The sequence below is a fragment of the Pleurodeles waltl genome, chromosome 6 (genome assembly GCF_031143425.1).
Source record: "Pleurodeles waltl isolate 20211129_DDA chromosome 6, aPleWal1.hap1.20221129, whole genome shotgun sequence".
Taxonomy (NCBI): domain Eukaryota; kingdom Metazoa; phylum Chordata; class Amphibia; order Caudata; family Salamandridae; genus Pleurodeles; species Pleurodeles waltl.
The window spans coordinates 1,509,492,310-1,509,518,855 of record NC_090445.1 but is presented as its reverse complement, the minus strand read 5'-3'; the positions used below and the strand labels follow the sequence as shown (position 1 = coordinate 1,509,518,855).

The 26,546-nt window shown below is 45.1% G+C and overlaps 1 protein-coding gene across 2 annotated transcripts in view; it reads right to left on the bottom strand.

Moving 5' to 3' along the window:
* The window catches only part of CFAP74 (cilia and flagella associated protein 74), a 978,701-nt gene that overhangs the window by 637,813 nt on the left and 314,342 nt on the right, over positions 1-26,546 (bottom strand). For both annotated transcript variants that reach the window (XM_069241006.1, XM_069241005.1), the window contains exon 20: positions 864-943. In XM_069241006.1, coding sequence (XP_069097107.1) covers positions 864-943 — 80 coding nt within the window. The remainder of the gene's footprint in view (positions 1-863; positions 944-26,546) is intronic.

Here is a 26,546-nt window from a genome sequence, read left to right as displayed (position 1 = left end):
CTTCATGGGTCTGCGCTATCTGGCCCAGAAAGGCAAGAACTGACATGCGCGCTTAGGCGGCACCTATATAGGTACCGCGATGTCATCTCTGGCGTAGACACAGCTGATACAGAGCCGAACAATACCATCTACCAGCGCGCAGGAATACTGCTTGAAAATTTCCGGATCCAGTCTGACGCCTTGCGATAATTCTAAGGTAAGGAATCTATGGCTAGAAGTCTGTATCACAAATATCTATCAAAGGAGAAAGCAGGATAATTTTAGTTAGTGAGCTCCAGAAATATTTTGCAAATTAATAGTATATTGTACATTTATGGGTTATTGGCAGGAGAATAAAATGTAAATTGCACTGACATCAGGTTATCATAGAAAGTCTTGAGATTCTCAATAAAAATTCTAGGAAACATTCAGCACCATGGGAAATTTCAGACATGAGCAAGGCGAAAGAAGAGGTTATTGCGTGATCTGTGCAAACAGCCTTTAATATTTAAAAATAGGCTTTTTAAGAATGAATGATGGCTTAGGCTGTCCTTAATAACACACTGAGGAAGTTTTTTTAGCTTGGGTTTGTTATAACTGGGTAACTTTGGGTAGTAAAGGTGTTTTTATGGTCTCTATCATTTCAGACTGGCAGCAGTTTTTCATACCAGTACAGTGCGTCATGATCAGGAAGTGTAGCTCCTGAAATGCACCAACTGTGGGTAAAGCACTGTACCAATGATCACCTTGGTCCGCTTACGGTGAGACTTGAGAATACACATACTGATTTAGGAGTGGTCCAATGTAACACATCCTTATAGCAAATACTGCTTTAATAGAACTACGTGGGGCAGTATTTATATGTCAACAATGGTTTCTCTTACCTCACCAACTTTAATTTCATCTCGATCTTCAATATGAGATTCCATATTTTCCTTGCTTTCTGCTGCTTCAGCCTCTTCAACTATCACCGATTTAAAATGACAGAGATTATAAGCAGCAAAATTAATTTATATGCACCAACATACAGCACAACATGAGGCATCAACAGTGATTTGAATTAACTGATCAGGACAGGGTCTGTGTTATGTAAAATCAATAGCAAGAAATAAACAGGGTTATTATAATGTAGTCTGGTTGAAATATTGCAAAAAAACTTGCAGCATTCTTGTAACATTCTGTCTAAATCCTTCTTAGAATAAGATGAAGTATTACAAACCACTCAAAATTTCTTGTGAAGTGCTGTAGCCCTAGACAATCTATAACCTTAATGGGCATACAACCCGTGGTCAAAAGGTTGCAAAAGGAAATATTGCAGCCTTAGCTTTTGGTCAAAAGGTTGCAAAAGGAATATGTTGCAGCATTAACATTTGATAAAATCCTCATCCCCAATCTCGCACATTTATGGCCTACAAGACCTAGCCTAGAGACAGCATCCTGAACTTGTCCTGTCAAATAAACAAGTTTAGAAGGAGAAGATCAAGGATGGGTTTAAGGCCTCCATCCCTCTCGTGGACAAAAAAGTAAAGGGTTTAAAGTCCTGTATTCCTTTCTTCCAGAGGTTCAACCTCTATGGCCCTTTGTCTAAAAGGGCAAGGACCACTGCATCAAGAATCAAGGTGTCGGCTGGAGAACACTTCCTGGTTGAAGCAAGGCAATTCAAGAAGAGGGACTTGAAAAGAAGGATGTAGCTCTTATAGATCAGCTGGATGACTGGGCAACCAGAAAGTGGTGGCATAAGTAATGGAAGAGTAGGAGAGGTTTTCTGCACAGCTGATGAAACAGCCTCACTGGCAAAGCCAGATCAAGAGAATGAGCCCTTGCCCTGTTATTTTGTAAGCATTTCAGGGAGGAATTAGCTGTCACTCCAAAAACCCGCTTGCCATTAAAGTGCATGGGACCATATAAAAGCCTGCACCATCTGGCTCTCTCGTGACAGGTGAGAGGCCACGAACTTAGAGTCACTTATGGTAGGCCTATGTCATCTGGCAATTTTTCTGTGCATTTCGGGGCTCCAAAAGGACTTTTCTCAGGCATCCAGAACAGTTTCCAGCAAAGCCTCATTAAGTGGAAGCAAGGGCTCACCAACTGAAGAAGAAGGCTGCAAGGTCTCTAGACTGGTGTGAGAGGACAAAGTCAGTTCTAGAGTGTCTGCAGCTACAAGCATCACAGTGGTAAAGGAAGAGACTTAGGGCCCAATTTACAGCTCTAGGGACAGAGTACTCCATTGCAACCGTGATGGAGTACCCTGTCCGCTAAACTCTTGGTCTGCCTGTCCAATTTTGAGTTGGGTGAATCGCCAGGTGAAATTTACTCAGTTGGAATAAACCTTCCTCCGATTGACAAAGGGAATATGTGCCATCGGAGGTAAGGCCTCTGACTGTCTACCCTATTTAGAGTAGGCAGTGGCTTTTTTTTGTTGGTTTTTTTGTATTTTTACTGTCCATTAACACCAGGATTATCCTGGCCATGAGGGACAGTAAAAATAAAAAAATACACCCATACCATGAGAGAAAGCTTCTTCTATGGGAGTTTGTTTTTTAAAAAGTTTACACTTTTAAAAGTTGGATGTGACCGTCCGTCACCAAGGACGGACGCACACTAAACTTTAAATGGCTTTGCATGAACCACTGTGTCAGTGGTTCATACAAACTCCGTCAGGCCGGCTCTGAACTCGAAATCTGGCAGGTGGAGTAAAGGCACAGTGGTGAACGTAAAGTCCTCCACCACTTTAACTTCCTTTCTTCCATCGACCAAAGTCTAAATCAGGCCCTTCCTTTGTTGGTGTCCCAGAGGGGTAAGGAATGTCCCCTTACACAGAGGTCTATTTGGCAAATAAACATAAAGGCCAGCATATAAGTAAGGCAGAGGAAGTAGATTTCCAGTCCCAGAGCATTATCTGCTGTGTGACTATAATCTCTACCAGCTATGGTTCTGGCCACTTGTTCAGATCTGAATGACTCCTCCATCCAGGGACATTTCTGTGCACCAGGGAGAAACTGTTCATGAAGGAGGTTCTGACCTTTTCTTATGCCACTCAGATTATTACAGCCAACCTTTAGGATTATGATGGTAGCAAATCCAAGCGTGCCGCTAAAACCAGTTCCAGCGACTTTCTGGATGGTACCTAACAGACAACTGCAGCATCCAGGCAGGGTCTGTGCAGTAGCAGAGTCAGAAGGCATCTGGGTCTGAGCCACAACAAGGGTGTACACCACTGGAGAGTGACTGTGAGGGTAACAACGCCAACATAGTGGGTCAGAAGGCTTTTCCTTGCATGAAATGAGCACATAGAGCCTGAAATTCTACCTAGTTCTTCTGCAGCTCCAGAATTTGCTCCAAGGATGCTGAAGAGCCTGGCTTTCGCAAACGGCACTGTGATTCCAAACAGTCACAGGAATGGGATGATTTCCTCAAGGAAAATGGTGATTTCTCCTTTATATGGTACGTTACATATTTTTGTGGGGAGATGTCTGGGGAATTAATTCCTTCTCAGGAGACTTACCTGTAGAAGAAGGTGTGTGCTTTTACAGTGATTTGAGACAAAGAAGTAAACCTGTTCACCTAATTCTACAGAAGCCAAATAGAGGTTTCCTCGAAAAGAAGCTAAGCACCACAAGATCACCTGTAACAGTTTTCATCTTCAAACCTTCCTTGGCAATTTGCTAATCAAAATGTTGTACTTCAGATTAGAAATTTGCAAGTAGCTCAAGATATTTCTGATTGCACCTCAGTTAATCAACAATGGATGACTGTATGATTTTTTTCTTCAAAAGAAGACCTCTTAACCCATCACTGCATTCCTTGGTAAGTGTTAAAAACATATAAAACACATCTTAAGCCACATATATTTGACACAATATAAGACATATACAACAAACCATAAGCATCATGTATACAGTAAATAATACATACACAAGGAAACATAAAACAAAAGTCCACAAACATTTATACAAGACACATTACTCAGTGACATCAGTCACATATTTGGGAAAAACCCAAAAGAAATGAAGTAGCACAAACATACTGAACACAAACGAGTCCCAAATTACATATTGTACGTAGTCTTTGATGGTCACACTCCATCAAACCCGAATGGTTCAAGTTCAAGTTTATTCTTGATGCATAATTAATAAAAATCAATACATCGATACATCACATTATTCTATATTTAAAAAAAAGATAAATATACAATACAAAATATCAGTTTTACATTCTACAATCTAGATGATAAAAAGCATACCAAAACCTATTGTTATCTAAAAAGGGGTTTCCACACTCCCGTGCAAAGATTTTTTATTTTAATTGTCCTCTAACGTTAGAAGTTTTCGACATACCAAGCGAAGAAAATTTAGCATTTAAAACAATGTCCTGGGGTTTGAGGCAGGCAATCACTGCTTGCCGGCAAGACCGTATACCCCTCTGATTAAATAATGACTTCAATAGAAGTTTACGTTCGGTTCTTAAAACGTTACAAATACAAACTAAATGAATTATATCTTCATGTCCGTTACCAAATAGCCTACACTGTGGGATTTTTAGAGAGTGTTCCTATGGGACTGGGTGGGCACTGCCCAGAATAATCCCAAATCTATATTTAATAAAAAGATCTTTATCTGTCTTAGTCCACCCTGCCTCCAGGTACGGCTGAAGCTTTAAAAGTTTGTAATCATTAATGATCATCCACGAGTGTGATCTAGTAGCTAGTAAATCCTTGTCCATGATTAGTGATTTTATTTTCCAATCCGATTTAAATTTTGTAAAAAAGAAATGTAAGATATATTTGAGTCCCATAACTCCACTGCCCCTAGGTCGATTAGTGCCTGGTCTAAGTACCGGCGCCCAGTGGCTGCAGTGTTTGAGCTGATCTCTTTCAAAAGGGCACGACAGAGCGGATTTTCCTTTGCCAGCTGTTACTGTTTCCAGGCTTTGATGTAGCTGGCTTTTCTGTCTATGCTTTGGTTTACATAACCAAACTCCAGCCTAATTTGTGCTAATGAGGTGTATCCTGGTAGCTGAAATAGGGACATAAAGACTTTTCCAATGATTTTATTTAGGATAGTAGCATCTTGCCCACAGAGCTTCGCTTCCATATCCTAGAGTTGGAATTAGTTTGGTTGCGATGACTATAAGCAGGGGCCGATAGCTAGGGCCGGTTAGGATTTTTTTTTAAAGTTTGGAAAGCGAATAATAGCACGTGGCCTTTTCTATATAACTCCTGTTTCTGGGGAAGAAAGGAGCTGCGTTCGTCAAAAAGTACACCAAGGTATCTGTACTGATTTACTCGTTTTGTTCCAGAGGGCCCCTTTGTGAGTTCCATTTGATTTTTAAGGATGTTTTACTGATACTCATTACTTTAGTTTTATCCTGGTTGACTTCCATTCCACTCTGCTCTGCGTATTCAAATATCTTAACAATGAGTCGCTGTAGTCCTACTTTAGTTTGGCTCAGGAGAACCACATCATCGGCATATAGCAGATTTGAAATAATCATATCGCCGAGCTTTGGAGAGTGCCCGTTTACCCTGTTTAATTCCACAGATAAATCAGATAAGAAGAGATTGAAAAGGTATGGGGCCAGCACACAGGCCTGTTTCAATCCCTGCTTTGTCATAATTTTCCTTGAAAGGAAGGAGCCATCCCCTACCTTGACTCTTACCCACGTGTCTGTATGTAGCTGCTGTATGGCTTTTAATAAAGTCTCCGGTATTCCCCAGGAAGTTAGTTTCTCCCATAAGAGAGGTCGCCGGACCAGATCAAAAGCTGATTTAAAGTCCACAAATCACAGATACAGGGACTGTTTTTTGTGTTTGCATTTGTCAATAATCATTGATAAGGTTAATATGTTTGCAGTGGTGCCTAGGCCCTTCACAAAACCTGTCTGATTAGGAGGGATAATACTATTTTCCATTGCCCAGCTACGGAGGTGTTCAGTAAGAGACCTGTGTAGTATTTAGCTTCTACATCTATTATTAGAGTTATTAGTCGGTAGTTCTCAGGTTTTGTTTTGTTTTGTTACCTCCTTTAAATATTGGGTGAATTATCACTCCTTTCCAGGATTTGGGAATACTTCTTGACAATATACAATGATTGAAAGTAAGGGCAAGCTTTTCACCCCAGTAAGTCAAATCTAGTTTAAACAGATCATTCGGGATCCCATTGGGGCTGGGAGCACCCCCATTTCTACTTTTGTTTATTACATTGATAACTTCTGTTGCTGAGAAAGTTATTTCTTTATTTTCCTTTTGGACGAAAAGGGGTTTTGATATCAACTAGCTTGGATTCATCAAAGTGTTGATTTAAATAGTCAAACCAGAAGGGTTCCGGGATATTTGAACTAAACAAAGTGCTCGGGCCTTATTCAAATCATTGACCATTTTCCAGAAGCCCTGAGTATTTTGTTTTTTACTTAGAAATAGGGCTTTTGCCCAGAGGTCTTGATGTTTCTGGTGTTTATGTTCCCATAGTTGTTTCCGATATGCATTATTTAGATTTTTTAAGTCAGCCTTAATACAGCCATTTGTCGGTCCTTATTATATAATTTTAATACTTTATTTCTTTCTTTCCTTTATTTAATAATATGCGCTGAACAATCTATATTTATGTTTGTATTTGCACCCCGCGCCTTATTTCGATATCTCTTTTGTGGTTGATCTACAAGATGACTAATCACAAAATTGTTTAGGAAGAGCGACCAAGTTTCTATTGGGTCCCTGGTTATGTCCATGTTACATTGTGCAAAAATTGCCCTTGAACGGACCCCTATAGATTCCTTTAATTTTTCGGACCATCTGAGTTTTTTATAGTTTATTGTTGTGACGTCTCCTGGCATGGTTTGTGCAGAGTTATGAGTAGGAGGATCATATCTATTTCCAGACATTTCTGGCCATGATCACTCATGTCTGATTTTATAATAAAAAACGTTGTAATTAATGTAAGCAAAAATAGTGAGACCACAGTATAGTCAATTATTGTGTGGGTTTGGTTAGCGTAGCAGGTAGGTGCTGGCTCCCATTTAGAATTCTAAGCCCCAGAGCCTCAAAGTCTTTTACTAGAGTGAGTGCTGGCGTACCAGCTTTTCATCTCTCGATTTCTCCCAGAGATTGTTGTGGTACAGCCCATAGGTGATCTTCAATATGGTTTGTGTATCCCTTTCAAAGGGATTAAATAATTTTTGACTGAAATCCCCAGTTATCAGAAGCTCCAGGGGGCCTAGATCTAGATGGGCAGTTACGATTATATCTATCAATTTCGATGACATGTATTTTTTGGATTGGGCATCTGGGTGGATGTTAACATTGATTAGGAGGAGGGGGTTTGAATGATCCCTATGCCACCTGTTTAGCTTCACTACCAGGAAATCTTTGTTTTCGACATATATTCGAGTACACAATAATTTTAGACCTGCTGAAATGAACATAGCAAGGCACCCCTTTGAATGGCCGTACTTTTTCTCGTTTATTCCTGGGGATAAAACCCCAATATATCCATAGATTTCAAAAGGGTTTGTGGCCCGAGTCTCCTGAAGGAGGATGATATGGAAATTATTCAGTAGGTTTAATAGATCTTTTTGGTTTGTGTTTGGTCTGACCCCGTTTATATTCCATGAGCAGACCTGAAAGGGGGTATTATATCGGTTTGTTAGCATGTTATGCACCCTGCTACTTGCTAGTCAGTGACGTTTTTCTAAATAAGTTAGATCTGATATCTGGCCTAGTTCAGAATGATGTACTAAAGGATACATATTAAAAGGAGTGCCCCCTAGAGGGTAACCCTCGGTTTTTCCAATTGCCGACCTAAAAACTAAAAAGGGTTTAACCAACTATTTTAATATTTGTTGATTTTATGGGTTTTTATGTTCCTCTAACGGATCGGGATAACCAATTTGCTTGGGAATGCTAAGCTTAATTCCCCATTTTTTAAAGGCACATTTTTCATCAGCCACTCTTTTTACCAGAAATGGTGTCCTCCAGGTTACCAAAGTTGCTTCAATAGGGGCTCCTTTATTTGTCTTTTCCATTGAGACGAACTCTATAGAGACGATATCAGTGGATTTTATATCTTTTAGTGTTGGAGTAACTTGTAGTAGCTTCAATAGGTTTCCCCTGTTCAAAATGTCAAATCGCCCCCTAGACTGGTATTGAGGTTCCAGTATTAGTTGTAAACAGTCATTTGACATACCGGGGTCGGGCTGCCTATTTCGTTCTCAGGTTCATCAAGTTGGGCGAGCCTTGGATCTTCTACTACTCTGTCGGGCCGTTTTGACTTTATGGTCATTTGCTTTGTTATTAATCTGTTTGCGTAATCATCCTCCTGAGGGGGTTTTGACATTTCTCTTTTTTCCCCAATATTGGGCTGGTTGGGTTCCAATTTGAGCCCCTTGGGGATAAACATGTCTCGAGTTGGTGATCCTTATTATTGTGCCCTCTTCTTCAAAAGACCTCCTGCTTATTTTAGGGGTCGTTTATTTTTGTCTTTATTCTCCTGCTGGTATAGGTTTGTAACCTGAGAAGCCATTTTTGATTGGCCTAATTCAGATAATATTAGTGTAGTTTGCTGGTCGTTAATTATCATATCCCCCACAGTAGAAGATTGTGAGTTTTCATTTTTTCCTTTTAAGTTTTGGGTCATACGTGTGGTTTGGCCCGCTCTGATATTAAATATTGGAAAAGGTTTATTTGTTGTTAATATTCCCTTTATAGTTGTCGAGGAGTCATTTGACCTGGACATATCGTCTCCTGTGTCCAGGCTTAGGGTGGGACGCAAATTTTTTACCATTGGGCCTGGTGGAATGACTGCTTTTTTGTTTCTCGCTTTTCTTCGTTGTTTCTTTTGTCTTTTTGTAAGAGACTTCACTGGCTGTAACAGAGTCGCTACTAATTCGGGGAGAATAGAGGGGCCTGTATTTAGGTTATGGTCTCCAACCTCCACTTTGTCAGTTTGTTTCCTCGGGCACCCATATGCTCCGTCTCCCAAGTTTCTGGAATCCCTTATCTCCCTATGATCCAGGGGTGGCACTTCAGTTGTGGTTTGTTCATCAGGTCTCATGTTTAAATTGTCTTTGAGATTCGTAATCAACGAGTTCAGGGCTTCTGGAAGGGAAGCCAACTTGTTGATTATTGGCTCACAGGTGCAGTCATTTATTGTCATTTCAGCAAAATTTTGAGCTCTCTTAATCAGATTATTTAAATTTGCCAGTTTCTGATCAATGCTTGCTATGGATTTGGCGGTAGTATTCAGTATGTCCACCTGGACATCCATTTTTGAAGACTGGTAAGCTAAGGCATCCAGCGTTAGCTGTGAGGTTTTGAAGAAAATGTCCCATACCGCATTTTGATCCAGTCGGTCCTGGGTGTTTGATGGTGGAGGGGTATTTTCATTGTTGTCCTCCTCAGCTTCCCTTATTATCCTTTTTAATATAAGAGATGAATTTGGAGATCTGGTTCTAAAAAGAGAACTATTCGTTTTAATTTCTGAGGTTCCAATTGGATGTAATTGCGGGAGCGCCCCCTTATCGTAATTGAAAGACTTATTACAATTGAGCATGGTAGAGCTCAGATCCCGATCTTGACATTGGTGTTTCTCCAGGTTATATTTGGATTCTGAGTGAAGATTCATTCCATTTGTTTTGCTATGGCCTTGTAACCCTGGAGAAGATTCACTTTGAAAGAAATCAGCTGCTCCTTTAATAATAACGTTTACCTCCAACGGGGGTTTGGTACCTAGATCGGGGAAATCAGTTTGGTCTACCAGTGGAGGTAAATTGGAAGTATCAGGGGAAGATGAGGATGACCGGAGGGTCAATAACTCCAGATCGTTTAATGAACACCAGTCATTTTCTTTGATGTTGTCTTCCAATTGGTTAGTTTTTTCTCCTGAGGTAGTCTTCTCCATCCCCTCTTTTTCCTTGAGTCTGCATTTGTCATCCTGCTCATGTAGCAGACTACATTCACCTTTTATGGGGGAAATTGGGTGGGGTAGTGTTGCAGCACCATTAGGTAGGGAGAAAATTACATCCAAGGGGTCTTTCAGGAAGTCAGCTTTGTTAAAAAAGTTTCCTGATCTTTGATTCCTAACAAAATGAGGGGCTATGGGGGAGATCAAGGATTGGTGTATTGTCTTTGACTTCCCTTCCCCTTTTGGAGTTGTAGGTGAGGATGAGAGTTTATTTGATTTCTTGTTTTTCTTAGGTTGGGACTGAAGAGCCCTTTCTTTCCTGGACCTCATCCTCCCGTTATGTAGACTTTTGTCTTTCTTTTTGATATTTCTCCTTGCTTTTACAAAGTGGAAGATGCCTCCGCGTCTTCAAATAAGGGGCCCATGAGCTTGAAGGCTTTTCTTTTCTTTTTCCTGGCCAAATGGACATGGCGCCACACCTCGAGTTTGAGGGGCACGAGCACGTGTGGCCCTCCTTTAATATTTCTTCAGTCAAATTTTTGGGCCCAGGGGCCTATTTTGGAGCCAGTTTTTACAGGTGGTTCAGGTGGCCTAAAGCTTGAGCTCAGGTCTCCGATCTCTGTCGCATAAATGGGCTCCCCAGGCAGTCCCCCCCCCTTCCTAGTCCTCCAAAAGGCCCTCCAAAAGGGGCATCGGACCCTCAGACCTGGCCCGGTCCACTGCCCTTGCTACCACGCGGTTTCTGGTGCGAGTTTACTTCCCAAGCAAAATCGGGTCGTCACCAGGGGTCACCAGGCGATGCTGGTCCTCGGAGCCGGGCAGGGAGGCAGGCCTGGGAATCCTGAGGGAAATCCGGAGGATTCTGGGGGGACCAGTGGACAGCGGGGGACAGCGTGCACAGATTGCGCCACCAGCCGTACTCGTTCGTTCAGGCGGCGTTCGAGCACAGGCCCCGCCTCCTCGCACAGTCGCGTCACCTTGCGGCACCACAAAGCCTATTTTCAGATAGGTTTCATTTATTACTATCAAAACTTGAGTGGCGTTCCACGTGAAAAGTCTTGAAGCTTAGAGATGAAGACTCAGCCATAACAGTCTATAACATATAATGAAGAAAAGCCAACACGTGTTTCACCCCTTTTCTTTGGTTGGTTAACCCGGGGCTTTTACAATGCCGTTGGAGGTTCCGCTTTACATCTGCAGTTTGGCTCCAAATCCAAATGCTGGCTGCAAATTCAGACAGAAGGGGAAGAAGGCAATGTCTCAAATGCGTTGCACAGCGCAACTCAATTCCAACAACGACTTTTGCTGTCTTGGACTTCTTTCTGCAGTAGAGCTGAGCATGGACTCTGCGCCGCAGCCCGTGTACTGGTCGCTCCTCTCTCGCTACGTCCGGTGTGTGTACAGATTCCCCGTGCACCCAGGAAGCGGTGTACCGGCGAGTGACCTAGCAACAGGCGGCAGCGCATCTCGGCTTCGCCAGGGGAGGAGGAGCGCCGTCACGCTCGGCCAGAAAGGTCAGAAGCCGCCCTTTACCTGCCGCCGTTCCCAGATGACCGGGGCATTCCTGGGATCGGTAACGTAAACGGAGGCGAGTCACTGACAAACAGCTGCTCCGCCGGACCTGGAAGTGATTCTTCCTCGCTCCCCGAATTTGCACTCCGCGCAGCCCCTGACAGAAGAGCGAGGCGTCAAACCACTGAAGGGAACGAACCAACGGCTGAGGTAACGGCCTTCACAAACAACAGTGCAATGCAGAATGAGCCGTGGGGAGAAAGGATCGGGATTAACAGCAAACCTGAAACCAGACGGGAGAAGGGGCCATCACATGCTGTCAAAGCCGAATGGGAAATTCCTATCCGTGATATTCAAATATTACATTCATAGTAAACTTATATTAACTTTTCACTTCTGCTAAATCCACCCGTGCAAGGCAAGCTAGATTTACATGTAAGAAAAAAGATGCCCATACCCAAAATGCAGTGATCCACCACCAAAGTTGATATTATAACATATTGTATTTGCTTACGCCCATGATAATGCAAAGGGAATTTCTTATTGTGACTCTATACTCATACTTCCTTTGACATGATTTTCCACGTATCTCACAATGCTCGCCCCAAATTGTGGCTTAACATGTGTTGTATATGTTTTTAACAGCCCTGAAGATTCCCTTGGCTGTGTCCATGTTCGCATTTTAGGACTGTGTCCATGTTCAGTGCAAGCAAGAAAAAATACAATGAATGTGTTCTTCTACATCTGTGATATTCTTCATTATTGACTGAGGAATTACAAGATAAGATGCTTCAACAATTTATGGGATATTAGACCCCACATGTGTGTTTCTAGTGAAAGTAACATTCTGTAAAATAGTTGTTAGAAGAGTGCTCCTCCCTCTCTCTTGTAGCAGTTTTTATATCGAGTGTTTTGGATGGTTGGCCTTGGGAGTGAGCACCCATCTATGTTGGGAACATAACCGAGTGTGGCGAGAGTGTACCACAAGCATCATTGTATACCTTTGGTTTGATGTCCAGCGTAAAATCGAGCAAGTCATCAGAGAGGCTATAGCCAATAAACCTCAGCTTCTCAGGAACCAAATCTAAAAAGTGACTGACAATGTAGCAGACTGGTTAACTAACCTTTGCTGAGAAATTACTGATCTATGAGCCAGACTTTTCTGGAGCAATCTGGAGTTATAGAATCATTAATGCAAGGAATGTTCTGTGTCTCATCAAGACTAAATAAACAACTGTAATGAGCTGAAGGGCATAAACCAGATAGGAATGCCAAACAATCAGCATTGTTCAAGTACCACCTCTCCTGAAACCACCAAGAGCAGAACAATTGGAACATCACAATCTACTGAATGTCAAAGAGATCTACCTGCAACTTTGAAAAAATTGAGACTGCAACTGGATGCAGACTCCATTTGTGTGAAGAAGACTGAAGCAACATAAACATAATTTTTCCTGACAAGCATGCAGCCTGAATATTGATACCCCTGGAATAGAGTGATGTATGAGCATTATTGCTTTCCTGTTTGACTGGAAACACGACATTTCCCCACACTTATTGACATAGTGCATGGCACTAATATTGGACGTCAACACCAGACCCTGGCATCAGAGTCAATCTGATTACCCAGAACTCCAACAAACAGATATGAAATTGTCTGTCGGTTTCTAACAAACTGCAGCTAAAATTAAGTGACTACAAACAAGCACAACATCCTGTTAGAAAGGAATCTGTTACCACTTAAATCTGAAATTCTTGGAAAGCAAAGTTCTGAGCCTTAAGAGGTTGTCATCCTCTGTAAACCAAAAACATTTTGCCTCACCAGCAGAAGATCGATAAGCTACACCTGACTCTTCAGTGCCCATGGTTGTTGCTCTCATCCATGGCCTAGCCTGAAGTTCCAGTAGAATGGCATGAGAATAACACCCTAAGGAACTGAACATCACCAATAGTCTGTACAAAGTCATAATCTACTTTATGTACTAGACACAGTACGTCTCAGTTCTCTGAACATCTCCAAAGTATGGTCTGCCTTGTTTACCCAAGGTCTTAAACTACACATCCAGCAAAATAACACAGAGCCTCTGCTAAAAGTGCAGCCTCATCTGCTGATGCTTCAGCCTTCCCTCTTGCAGTTGAGTCAACAGTCTAGACTTAACTGTAGGAAAGTACCATCTTGCCTGGCATGTTACCCCCATTTTTCACTGTATATATGTTGTTTTAGTTGTATGTGTCACTGTGACCCTGGTAACCCAGGGCCCCAGTGCTCATAAGTGTGCCTGAATGTGTTACCTGTGTAGTGACTAACTGTCTCACTGAGGCTCTGCTAATCAGAACCTCAGTGGTTATGCTCTCTCATTTCTTTCCAAATTGTCACTAACAGGCTAGTGACCATTTTTACCAATTTACATTGGCTTACTGGAACACCCTTATAATTCCCTAGTATATGGTACTGAGGTACCCAGGGTATTGGGGTTCCAGGAGATCCCTATGGGCTGCAGCATTTCTTTTGCCACCCATAGGGAACTCTGACAAATCTTACACAGGCCTGCCACTGCAGCCTGAGTGAAATAACGTCCACGTTATTTCACAGCCATTTTACACTGCACTTAAGTAACTTATAAGTCACCTATATGTCTAACCTTTACCTGGTAAAGGTTAGGTGCAAAGTTACTTAGTGTGAGGGCACCCTGGCACTAGCCAAGGTGCCCCCACATTGTTCAGAGCCAATTCCCTGAACTTTGTGAGTGCGGAGACACCATTACACGCGTGCACTACATATAGGTCACTACCTATATGTAGCTTCACAATGGTAACTCCGAATATGGCCATGTAACATGTCTATGATCATGGAATTGCCCCCTCTATGCCATCCTGGCATAGTTGGCACAATCCCATGATCCCAGTGGTCTGTAGCACAGACCCTGGTACTGCCAAACTGCCCTTCCTGGGGTTTCACTGCAGCTGCTGCTGCTGCCAACCCCTCAGACAGGCAGCTGCCCTCCTGGGGTCCAGCCAGGCCTGGCCCAGGATGGCAGAACAAAGAACTTCCTCTGAGAGAGGGTGTGACACCCTCTCCCTTTGGAAAATGGTGTGAAGGCAGGGGAGGAGTAGCCTCCCCCAGCCTCTGGAAATGCTTTGTTGGGCACAGATGTGCCCAATTCTGCATAAGCCAGTCTACACCGGTTCAGGGACCCCTTAGCCCCTGCTCTGGCGCGAAACTGGACAAAGGAAAGGGGAGTGACCACTCCCCTGACCTGCACCTCCCCTGGGAGGTGTTCAGAGCTCCTCCAGTGTGCTCCAGACCTCTGCCATCTTGGAAACAGAGGTGCTGCTGGCACACTGGACTGCTCTGAGTGGCCAGTGCCACCAGGTGACGTCAGAGACTCATGCTGATAGGCTCCTTCAGGTGTTAGTAGCCTATCCTCTCTCCTAGGTAGCCAAACCCTCTTTTCTGGCTATTTAGGGTCTCTGTCTCTGGGGAAACTTTAGATAACGAATGCAAGAGCTCATCCGAGTTCCTCTGCATCTCTCTCTTCACCTTCTGATAAGGAAACGACTGCTGACCGCGCTGGAAGCCTGCAAACCTGCAACATAGTAGCAAAGACGACTACTGCAACTCTGTAACGCTGATCCTGCCGCCTTCTCGACTGTTTTCCTGCTTGTGCATGCTGTGGGGGTAGCCTGCCTCCTCTCTGCACCAGAAGCTCAGAAGAAATCTCCCGTGGGTCGACGGAATCTTCCCCCTGCAACCGCAGGCACCAAAAAGCTGCATTACCGGTCCCTTGGGTCTCCTCTCAGCACGACGAGCGAGGTCCCTCGAATCCAGCGACTCTGTCCAAGTGACCCCCACAGTCCAGTGACTCTTCAGCCCAAGTTTGGTGGAGGTAAGTCCTTGCCTCACCTCGCTGGGCTGCATTGCTGGGAACTGCGACTTTGCAGCTACTCCGGCCCCTGTGCACTTCCGGCGGAAATCCTTTGTGCACAGCCAAGCCTGGGTCCACGGCACTCTAACCTGCATTGCACGACTTTCTAAGTTGGTCTCCGGCGACGTGGGACTCCTTTGTGCAACTTCGGCGAGCACCGTTTCACGCATCCTCGTAGTGCCTGTTTCTGGCACTTCTCCGGGTGCTACCTGCTTCAGTGAGGGCTCTTTGTCTTGCTCGACGTCCCCTCTCTCTTCAGGTCCAATTTGCGACCTCCTGGGCCCCGGCAGCGTCCAAAAACGCCAAACGCACGATTTGCGACTAGCAAGGCTTGTTGGCGTCCTTTCAGCGGGAAAACACTTCTGCACGACTCTCCAAGGCGAGAGGGATCCGTCCACCAAAGGGGAAGTCTCTAGCCCTTTTCGTTCCTGCAGAAACCTCAGCTTCTTCTGTCCAGTCGAAGCTTCTTTGCACCCGCAGCTGGCATTTCCTGGGCATCTGCCCATCTCCGACTTGCTTGTGACTTTTGGACTTGGTCCCCTTGTTCCACAGGTACCCTAGATTGGAAATCCACAGTTGTTGCATTGCTGGTTTGTGTCTTTCCTGCATTATTCCTCTAACACGACTTCTTTGTCCTTAGTGGAACTTTAGTGCACTTTGCACTCACTTTTCAGGGTCTTGGGGAGGGTTATTTTTCTAACTCTCACTATTTTCTAATAGTCCCAGCGACCCTCTACAAGGTCACATAGGTTTGGGGTCCATTCGTGGTTCGCATTCCACTTTTGGAGTATATGGTTTGTGTTGCCCCTATCCCTATGTTTCCCCATTGCATCCTATTGTAACTATACATTGTTTGCACTGTTTTCTAAGACTATACTGCATATTTTTGCTATTGTGTATATATATCTTGTGTATATTTCCTATCCTCTCACTGAGGGTACACTCTAAGATACTTTGGCATATTGTCATAAAAATAAAGTACCTTTATTTTTAGTATAACTGTGTATTGTGTTTTCTTATGATATTGTGCATATGACACTAAGTGGTACTGTAGTAGCTTCACACGTCTCCTAGTTCAGCCTAAGCTGCTCTGCTAAGCTACCATTATCTATCAGCCTAAGCTGCTAGACACCCTATACACTAATAAGGGATAACTGGGCCTGGTGCAAGGTGCAAGTACCCCTTGGTACTCACTACAAGCCAGTCCAGCCTCCTACATTGGTTGTGCAGTGGTGGGATAAGTGCTTGAGACTACTTACCACTCTTGTCATTGTACTTTTCATAAGAGAAAAATATACAAAACAAGGTCAGGGTATATACACATAGCCAAAAAGTTTTGCATTTCCTCTTTTCACTCTTTTCTAAGTGCTGAAAAGTACTCCTAAACTTTCAAAAAGTTCTTAAAAGTTTAAAAAGTTTTTTCTGTCTTTCCAAAAAGTTCTGAAAACTTTTTTCTCTTTTTCTATCACTTTAACTCTCTCTAAAAAATGTCTGGCACAGGCCAAAGTGTTGATCTGTCCAAAATTGCATATGACAACCTTAGCTGGAGAAGAGCAAGGAGTCTCTGTATAGAGAGAGGTTTGAGTGTAGGGAAGAATCCTTCCTTGGAACTGTTACTTAACATGCTTAGAGAACAGGATAAGGCCATAGGTGCCCCATCTGTTGAAAAAGTACCTAATAGTTCCCAATCTGATTCAGGGACTCCCCCAGGAAAAGATTCAGGAAAGAAACTTCCTAGCCTGCCCATTACTAGACAATCTAGCATAGATGGTAATGATGATGAGCCACACCAAATAAATAGTGTTGTCTCACATCATAGCAAAAGCATTTATTCTCACCATACTGGTAGTAATGTTTCTGTAAACCAAGCTGTTAGGGTGCCTTCTGTAAGGGACAGGTCTCCTTCTGTTCATTCCCATCATAGCTCTGTTTCTAGAAATGTCCCTCCCACCAACCCTGATGACAGAATGTTAGAGAGGGAACTCAATACGTTGAGGGTGGAACAAACCAGACTGAAGCTTAAAAAGCAACAGCTGGATTTGGATAGACAGTCTTTTGAATTAGAGAAGGAAAGACAGAAGTTGGGTTTAGATACCCATGGTGGCAGCAGCAGTATTCCCCATAGTCATCCTGCAAAAGAGCATGATTCCAGGAATCTGCACAAGATAGTTCCCCCTTATAAGGAGGGGGATGACATTAACAAGTGGTTTGCTGCACTTGAGAGGGCCTGTGTTGTACAGGATGTCCCTCAAAGGCAGTGGGCTGCTATCCTATGGCTATCATTTAGTGGAAAAGGTAGGGATAGGCTCCTTACTGTGAAAGAAAATGATGCTAATAATTTCCAAGTTCTTAAGAATGCACTCCTGGATGGTTATGGCTTAACCACTGAACAGTACAGGATAAAGTTCAGAGAGACCAAAAAGGAGTCTTCACAAGACTGGGTTGATTTTATTGACCAGGCAGTGAAGGCCTTGGAGGGGTGGTTACATGGCAGTAAAGTTACTGATTATGACAGCCTGTATAACTTGATCCTGAGAGAGCATATTCTTAATAATTGTGTGTCTGATTTGTTGCACCAGTACTTGGTGGACTCTGATCTGACCTCTCCCCAAGAATTGGGAAAGAAGGCAGACAAATGGGTCAGAACAAGAGTGAACAGAAAAGTTCATACAGGGGGTGACAAAGATGGCAACAAAAAGAAGGATGGTAAGTCTTCTGACAAGGGTGGGGACAAATCTAAAAATGAGTCTTCATCAGGCCCACAAAAACACTCTGGTGGGGGTGGTGGGTCCAAATCCTCCTTTAATCAGAACAAGGAAAAGAAACCATGGTGCTATTTATGTAAAATAAAAGGCCATTGGACAACAGATCCCAGTTGTCCAAAGAAAGGCACCACAGCTCCTACCACTACAACCCCTACTGCTACACCTAGTGTCCCTACTAATAGCAGTGGTGGTGGGAGCAAACCTACTAATAGCCAATCCAAGGGAGTAGCTGGGCTCACTTTTGGTAATTTAGTTGGGGTTGGTCTGATTAGGGAGACCACAGAGGCTACTTTAGTCTCTGAAGGGGCTATTGATTTAGCCACTTTGGTTGCTTGCCCCCATAACTTGGAGAAGTACAAGCAACTAACCCTAATAAATGGTGTTGAGGTCCAGGCCTACAGGGACACAGGTGCCAGTGTCACAATGGTGATTGAGAAACTGGTGCACCCTGAACAACACATACTTGGACACCAGTACCAAGTAACCGATGCTCACAACATAACACAAAGCCACCCCATGGCTGTTGTAAATCTCAACTGGGGGGGGGGTAACTGGTCCAAAGAAAGTTGTGGTAGCTTCAGATTTACCTGTAGACTGTCTATTAGGGAATGATTTGGAGACATCAGCTTGGTCAGATGTGGAGTTGGAGGCCCATGCAGCAATGCTGGGCATCCCAGGGCATATTTTTGCTTTGACAAGGGCTCAGGCCAAAAAGCAAAAAGGACAGGGAAGCTTGGATCCTGGAACAATGGACCAAGTGCTCCCTAAAGCTAGGGCTAGTAGAAGCAAACCACTTCCTACTATCCCTCCCTCTACAGTGGATTCAACTTCTGAGGAAGAAGAATTCCCTCCCTGTGCAGAACCTACACCAGAGGAGCTGGAAGCAGACACTGCTGAGCTTTTGGGTGAAGGGGGGCCTGCCAGAGAGGAGCTGAGTGTGGCACAGCAAACCTGTCCTACATTAGAGGGTCTCAGACAGCAAGCTGTCAAACAGGCTAATGGGGATGTCAGTGACTCTCACAGAGTTTACTGGGAGGACAACCTCTTGTACACTGAGCATAGGGATCCTAAACCTGGAGCAGCCAGGAGATTAGTGATTCCTCAGGAGTACAGAAAGTTCCTCCTAACACTGGCACATGACATTCCCTTAGCTGGGCATCTAGGACAAATGAAAACTTGGGACAGGCTTGTTCCCCTGTTTCATTGGCCTAGGATGTCTGAGGACACAAAAGAATTTTGTAAGTCCTGTGAAACCTGTCAAGCCAGTGGCAAGACAGGTGGCACCCCAAAGGCACCCCTTATCCCACTGCCTGTGGTTGGGGTTCCCTTTGAAAGGGTAGGGGTTGACATAGTTGGCCCCCTTGACCCTCCTACTGCTTCAGGCAATAGGTTTGTCTTGGTGGTAGTGGACCATGCCACAAGATACCCTGAAGCAATTCCTTTAAGGACCACTACAGCTCCTGCAGTGGCAAAGGCCTCCTGGGAATATTTTCCAGGGTGGGCTTCCCAAAGGAAGTAGTATCAGACAGAGGAAGCAATTTCATGTCTGCATACTTAAAGGCCATGTGGAAGGAGTGTGGTGTAACGTACAAGTTCACAACACCCTATCATCCACAAACAAATGGACTGGTGGAGAGATTTAATAAAACTCTCAAAGGCATGATTATGGGACTCCCTGAAAAACTCCGCAGGAGATGGGATATCCTTCTACCATGCCTCCTTTTTGCCTACAGGGAGGTACCCCAGAAAGGAGTGGGCTTCAGCCCCTTTGAACTTCTTTTTGGACACCCTGTTAGGGGTCCACTCACACTTGTAAAGGAGGGTTGGGAACAACCTTTAAAATCTCCTAAGCAGGATATTGTGGATTATGTACTTGGCCTCAGATCAAGGATGGCTGAGTACATGAAAAAGGCCAGTAAAAACCTTCAGGCCAGCCAAGAGCTCCAGAAGCAATGACATGATCAGAAGGCTGTTTTGGTTCAGTACCAACCAGGGCAGAAAGTGTGGGTCTTGGAGCCTGTGGCCCCAAGAGCACTCCAAGATAAATGGAGTGGACCCCACACAATTGTTGAAAAGAAGGGTGAAGTCACCTACTTGGTTGACTTAGGCACTGCCAGGAGTCCCCTTAGGGTGCTCCATGTCAACCGCCTGAAACCCTACTATGACAGGGCTGATCTCACCCTGCTCATGGCAACTGATGAGAGACAGGAAGAAGACAGTGATCCTCTACCTGATCTCTTCTCTTCCACAGAACAAGATGCTCTTGTGGAAGGTGTAGTTTTGGCAGATTGTCTTACTGCTGAGCAGAAAGACCATTGCATAAATCTCCTAGGACAATTTTCAGAACTCTTCTCTACTGTGCCAGGCACCACTTCTTGGTGTGAGCACACTATAGATACTGGAGACAGTTTACCTGTCAAAAGTAAGATCTATAGGCAGCCTGACCATGTCAGGGACTGCATAAAGCAAGAAGTTCAGAAAATGTTGGAGCTGGGAGTGGTTGAGCACTCTGACAGTCCATGGGCTTCCCCTGTGGTACGGGTACCAAAACCCAATTCTAAAGATGGAAAGAAGGAAATGCGGTTTTGTGTAGACTATAGAGGTCTCAACTTGGTAACCAAAACTGATGCTCACCCTATACCCAGGGCAGATGAGCTTATAGATACACTGGCATCTGCCAAGTATCTAAGCACTTTTGATTTGACTGCAGGGTATTGGCAGATCAAATTATCAGAAGATGCTAAATCTAAGACTGCATTTTCTACCATTGGAGGACATTACCAGTTTACTGTAATGCCTTTTGGTTTGAAAAATGCACCTGCCACTTTTCAGAGGTTGGTGAACACAGTCCTGCAAGGGCTGGAAGCTTTCAGTGCAGCATATTTGGACGATATAGCTGTCTTTAGCTCCAGCTGGGATGATCACCTGGTCCACCTATGGAAAGTTTTGGAGGCCCTGCAAAAGGCAGGCCTCACTATCAAGGCTTCAAAGTGCCAGATAGGGCAGGGTAAGGTGGTTTATCTGGGACACCTTGTTGGTGGGGAACAGATTGCACCACTTCAGGGGAAAATCCAAACTATTATTGATTGGGTTCCCCCTACCACTCAGACTCAGGTGAGAGCCTTCTTAGGCCTCACTGGGTATTACAGGAGGTTCATTAAGAACTATGGCTCCATTGCAGCCCCTCTTAATGACCTCACATCCAAGAAAATGCCTAAAAAGGTATTATGGACAGCAAACTGTCAGAAAGCTTTTGAGGAGCTGAAGCAGGCCATGTGCTCTGCACCTGTCCTGAAAAGCCCTTGTTACTCTAAAAAATTCTATGTCCAAACTGATGCATCTGAATTAGGAGTAGGGGCAGTCCTATCACAACTTAATTCTGAGGGCCAGTATCAACCTGTTGCTTTTATTAGTAGAAGGTTGACCCCTAGAGAAAAGCGTTGGTCTGCCATTGAGAGGGAGGCCTTTGCTGTGGTCTGGGCTCTGAAGAAGTTGAGGCCATACCTGTTTGGCACTCACTTCATTGTTCAAACAGACCACAAACCTCTACTTTGGCTAAAACAAATGAAAGGTGAAAATCCTAAATTGTTGAGGTGGTCCATATCCCTACAGGGAATGGACTATACAGTGGAACATAGACCTGGGAGTAGCCACTCCAATGCAGATGGACTCTCCAGATATTTCCACTTAGACAATGAAGACTCATCAGGTCATGGCTAGTCTTATTGTCCTTCGTTTGGGGGGGGGGTTGTGTAGGAAAGTACCATCTTGCCTGGCATGTTACCCCCATTTTTCACTGTATATATGTTGTTTTAGTTGTATGTGTCACTGTGACCCTGGTAACCCAGGGCCCCAGTGCTCATAAGTGTGCCTGAATGTGTTACCTGTGTAGTGACTAACTGTCTCACTGAGGCTCTGCTAATCAGAACCTCAGTGGTTATGCTCTCTCATTTCTTTCCAAATTGTCACTAACAGGCTAGTGACCATTTTTACCAATTTACATTGGCTTACTGGAACACCCTTATAATTCCCTAGTATATGGTACTGAGGTACCCAGGGTATTGGGGTTCCAGGAGATCCCTATGGGCTGCAGCATTTCTTTTGCCACCCATAGGGAACTCTGACAAATCTTACACAGGCCTGCCACTGCAGCCTGAGTGAAATAACGTCCACGTTATTTCACAGCCATTTTACACTGCACTTAAGTAACTTATAAGTCACCTATATGTCTAACCTTTACCTGGTAAAGGTTAGGTGCAAAGTTACTTAGTGTGAGGGCACCCTGGCACTAGCCAAGGTGCCCCCACATTGTTCAGAGCCAATTCCCTGAACTTTGTGAGTGCGGAGACACCATTACACGCGTGCACTACATATAGGTCACTACCTATATGTAGCTTCACAATGGTAACTCCGAATATGGCCATGTAACATGTCTATGATCATGGAATTGCCCCCTCTATGCCATCCTGGCATAGTTGGCACAATTCCATGATCCCAGTGGTCTGTAGCACAGACCCTGGTACTGCCAAACTGCCCTTCCTGGGGTTTCACTGCAGCTGCTGCTGCTGCCAACCCCTCAGACAGGCAGCTGCCCTCCTGGGGTCCAGCCAGGCCTGGCCCAGGATGGCAGAACAAAGAACTTCCTCTGAGAGAGGGTGTGACACCCTCTCCCTTTGGAAAATGGTGTGAAGGCAGGGGAGGAGTAGCCTCCCCCAGCCTCTGGAAATGCTTTGTTGGGCACAGATGTGCCCAATTCTGCATAAGCCAGTCTACACCGGTTCAGGGACCCCTTAGCCCCTGCTCTGGCGCGAAACTGGACAAAGGAAAGGGGAGTGACCACTCCCCTGACCTGCACCTCCCCTGGGAGGTGTTCAGAGCTCCTCCAGTGTGCTCCAGACCTCTGCCATCTTGGAAACAGAGGTGCTGCTGGCACACTGGACTGCTCTGAGTGGCCAGTGCCACCAGGTGACGTCAGAGACTCCTGCTGATAGGCTCCTTCAGGTGTTAGTAGCCTATCCTCTCTCCTAGGTAGCCAAACCCTCTTTTCTGGCTATTTAGGGTCTCTGTCTCTGGGGAAACTTTAGATAACGAATGCAAGAGCTCATCCGAGTTCCTCTGCATCTCTCTCTTCACCTTCTGATAAGGAAACGACTGCTGACCGCGCTGGAAGCCTGCAAACCTGCAACATAGTAGCAAAGACGACTACTGCAACTCTGTAACGCTGATCCTGCGGCCTTCTCGACTGTTTTCCTGCTTGTGCATGCTGTGGGGGTAGCCTGCCTCCTCTCTGCACCAGAAGCTCCGAAGAAATCTCCCGTGGGTCGACGGAATCTTCCCCCTGCAACCGCAGGCACCAAAAAGCTGCATTACCGGTCCCTTGGGTCTCCTCTCAGCACGACGAGCGAGGTCCCTCGAATCCAGCGACTCTGTCCAAGTGACCCCCACAGTCCAGTGACTCTTCAGCCCAAGTTTGGTGGAGGTAAGTCCTTGCCTCACCTCGCTGGGCTGCATTGCTGGGAACCGCGACTTTGCAGCTACTCCGGCCCCTGTGCACTTCCGGCGGAAATCCTTTGTGCACAGCCAAGCCTGGGTCCACGGCACTCTAACCTGCATTGCACGACTTTCTAAGTTGGTCTCCGGCGACGTGGGACTCCTTTGTGCAACTTCGGCGAGCACCGTTTCACGCATCCTCGTAGTGCCTGTTTCTGGCACTTCTCCGGGTGCTACCTGCTTCAGTGAGGGCTCTTTGTCTTGCTCGACGTCCCCTCTCTCTTCAGGTCCAATTTGCGACCTCCTGGTCCCTCCTGGGCACCGGCAGCGTCCAAAAACGCCAAACGCACGATTTGCGACTAGCAAGGCTTGTTGGCGTCCTTTCAGCGGGAAAACACTTCTGCACGACTCTCCAAGGCGAGAGGGATCCGTCCACCAAAGGGGAAGTCTCTAGCCCTTTTCGTTCCTGCAGAAACCTCAGCTTCTTCTGTCCAGTCGAAGCTTCTTTGCACCCGCAGCTGGCATTTCCTGGGCATCTGCCCATCTCCGACTTGCTTGTGACTTTTGGACTTGGTCCCCTTGTTCCACAGGTACCCTAGATTGGAAATCCACAGTTGTTGCATTGCTGGTTTGTGTCTTTCCTGCATTATTCCTCTAACACGACTTCTTTGTCCTTAGGGGAACTTTAGTGCACTTTGCACTCACTTTTCAGGGTCTTGGGGAGGGTTATTTTTCTAACTCTCACTATTTTCTAATAGTCCCAGCGACCCTCTACAAGGTCACATAGGTTTGGGGTCCATTCGTGGTTCGCATTCCACTTTTGGAGTATATGGTTTGTGTTGCCCCTATCCCTATGTTTCCCCATTGCATCCTATTGTAACTATACATTGTTTGCACTGTTTTCTAAGACTATACTGCATATTTTTGCTATTGTGTATATATATCTTGTGTATATTTCCTATCCTCTCACTGAGGGTACACTCTAAGATACTTTGGCATATTGTCATAAAAATAAAGTACCTTTATTTTTAGTATAACTGTGTATTGTGTTTTCTTATGATATTGTGCATATGACACTAAGTGGTACTGTAGTAGCTTCACACGTCTCCTAGTTCAGCCTAAGCTGCTCTGCTAAGCTACCATTATCTATCAGCCTAAGCTGCTAGACACCCTATACACTAATAAGGGATAACTGTGCCTGGTGCAAGGTGCAAGTACCCCTTGGTACTCACTACAAGCCAGTCCAGCCTCCTACATTAACCAATTGATGTGTTTGGAGAACTCCATACATGCGTTCCTCTGTGCTCAAAGTCTTGGTTTTCACAACAGGCAAATGGACCTTCTGTCTTTTCTCCTGTCAAAATGAACATTGATATCAGCCAAAATGACTGGAAGCATTCACTGTCCCAGTCAAGGGGCAAAGAAGGTAAAACATTAGTGTAAGGAAATGGCTCCCTGTTGCAATTACCCCCCACTTTTTGCCTGATACTGATGCTGACTTGACTGAGAAGTGTGTTGGGACCCTGCTAACCAGGCCCCAGCATCAGTGTTCTTTCACCTAAAATGTACCATTGTTTCCACAATTGGCACACCCCGGGAACACAGATAAGTCCCTTGTAAAAGGTACCAGTGGTACTAAGGGCCCTGTGACCAGGGAAGGTCCCAAAGGGCTGCAGCATATGTTGTGCCACCCTAAGGGACCCCTCACCTAACACATGCACACTGCCATTGCAGATTGTGTGTGTTGGTGGGGAGAAAAAGGCAAAGTCGACATGGCATCCCCCTCAGGATGCCATGCACACAAAATACTGCCTGTGGCATAGGTAAGGCACCCCTCTAGCAGGCCTTACAGCCCTAAGGCAGGGTGCACTATACCACAGGTGAAGGCATAGATGCATGTGCAATATGCCCCTACAGTGTCTAAGTCCATTCTTAGACATTGTAAGTACAGTGTGGCCATATTAAGTATATGGTCTGGCAGTTTGTCAAAACTCCACAGCTCCATAATGGCTACACTGAATACTGGGAAGTTTGGTATCAAATTTCTCAGAATAATAAACCCACACTGATGCCAGTGTTGGATTTATTAAAAAAAATGCACACAGAGGGCATCTTAGAGATGCCCCCTGTATTTTACCCAATTGTTCAGTGCAGGACTGACTGGTCTGTGCCAGCCTGCTGGTGAAAGACGAATTTCTGACCCCATGTGGTGAGGGCCTTTGTGCTCTCTGAGGGCAGAAACAAAAGCCTGCTCTGGGTGGAGGTGCTTCACACCTCCCCCTGCGGGAACTGTAACACCTAGCAGTGAGCCTCAAAGGCTCAGGCTTCGTGTTACAATGCCCCAGGGCACTCCAGCTAGTGGAGATGCCCGCCCCCTGGACACAGCCCCCACTTTTGGCAGCACGTCCAGTGGAGATAATGAGAAAAACAAGGAGGAGTCACCCACCAGTCAGGACAGCCCCTAAGGTGTCCTGAGCTGAGGTGACCCCTGCCTTTAGAAATCCTCCATCTTGGTTTTGAAGGATTCCCCCAATAGGAATAGGGATGTGCCCCCCTCCCCTCAGGGAGGAGGCACCAGGAGGGTGTAGCAACCCTCAAGGACAGTAGCCATTGGCTACTGCCCTCCCAAACCTAAACACACCCCTAAATTCAGTAGTTAGGGGCCCCCAGAACCTAGGAAACTAGATTCCTGCAACCTGAAGACGAAGAAGGACTGCTGACCTGAAAGCCCTGCAGAGAAGACGGAGACACCAACTGCTTTGGTCCCAGCCCTACCGGCCTCTCTCCCCACTTCAAGAAAAACTGCACCAGCGACACGTCCCCCAGGGTCCAGCGACCTCTGAAGCCTCAGAGGACTACCCTGCATCTAAAAGGACCAAGAACTCCAGAGGACAGCGGCTCTGCTCCAAAGAAGAAACAACTTTGCAACAAAGAAACAACTTTTAAAGGACTGCACGCTTCCCGCCGGAAGCGTGAGA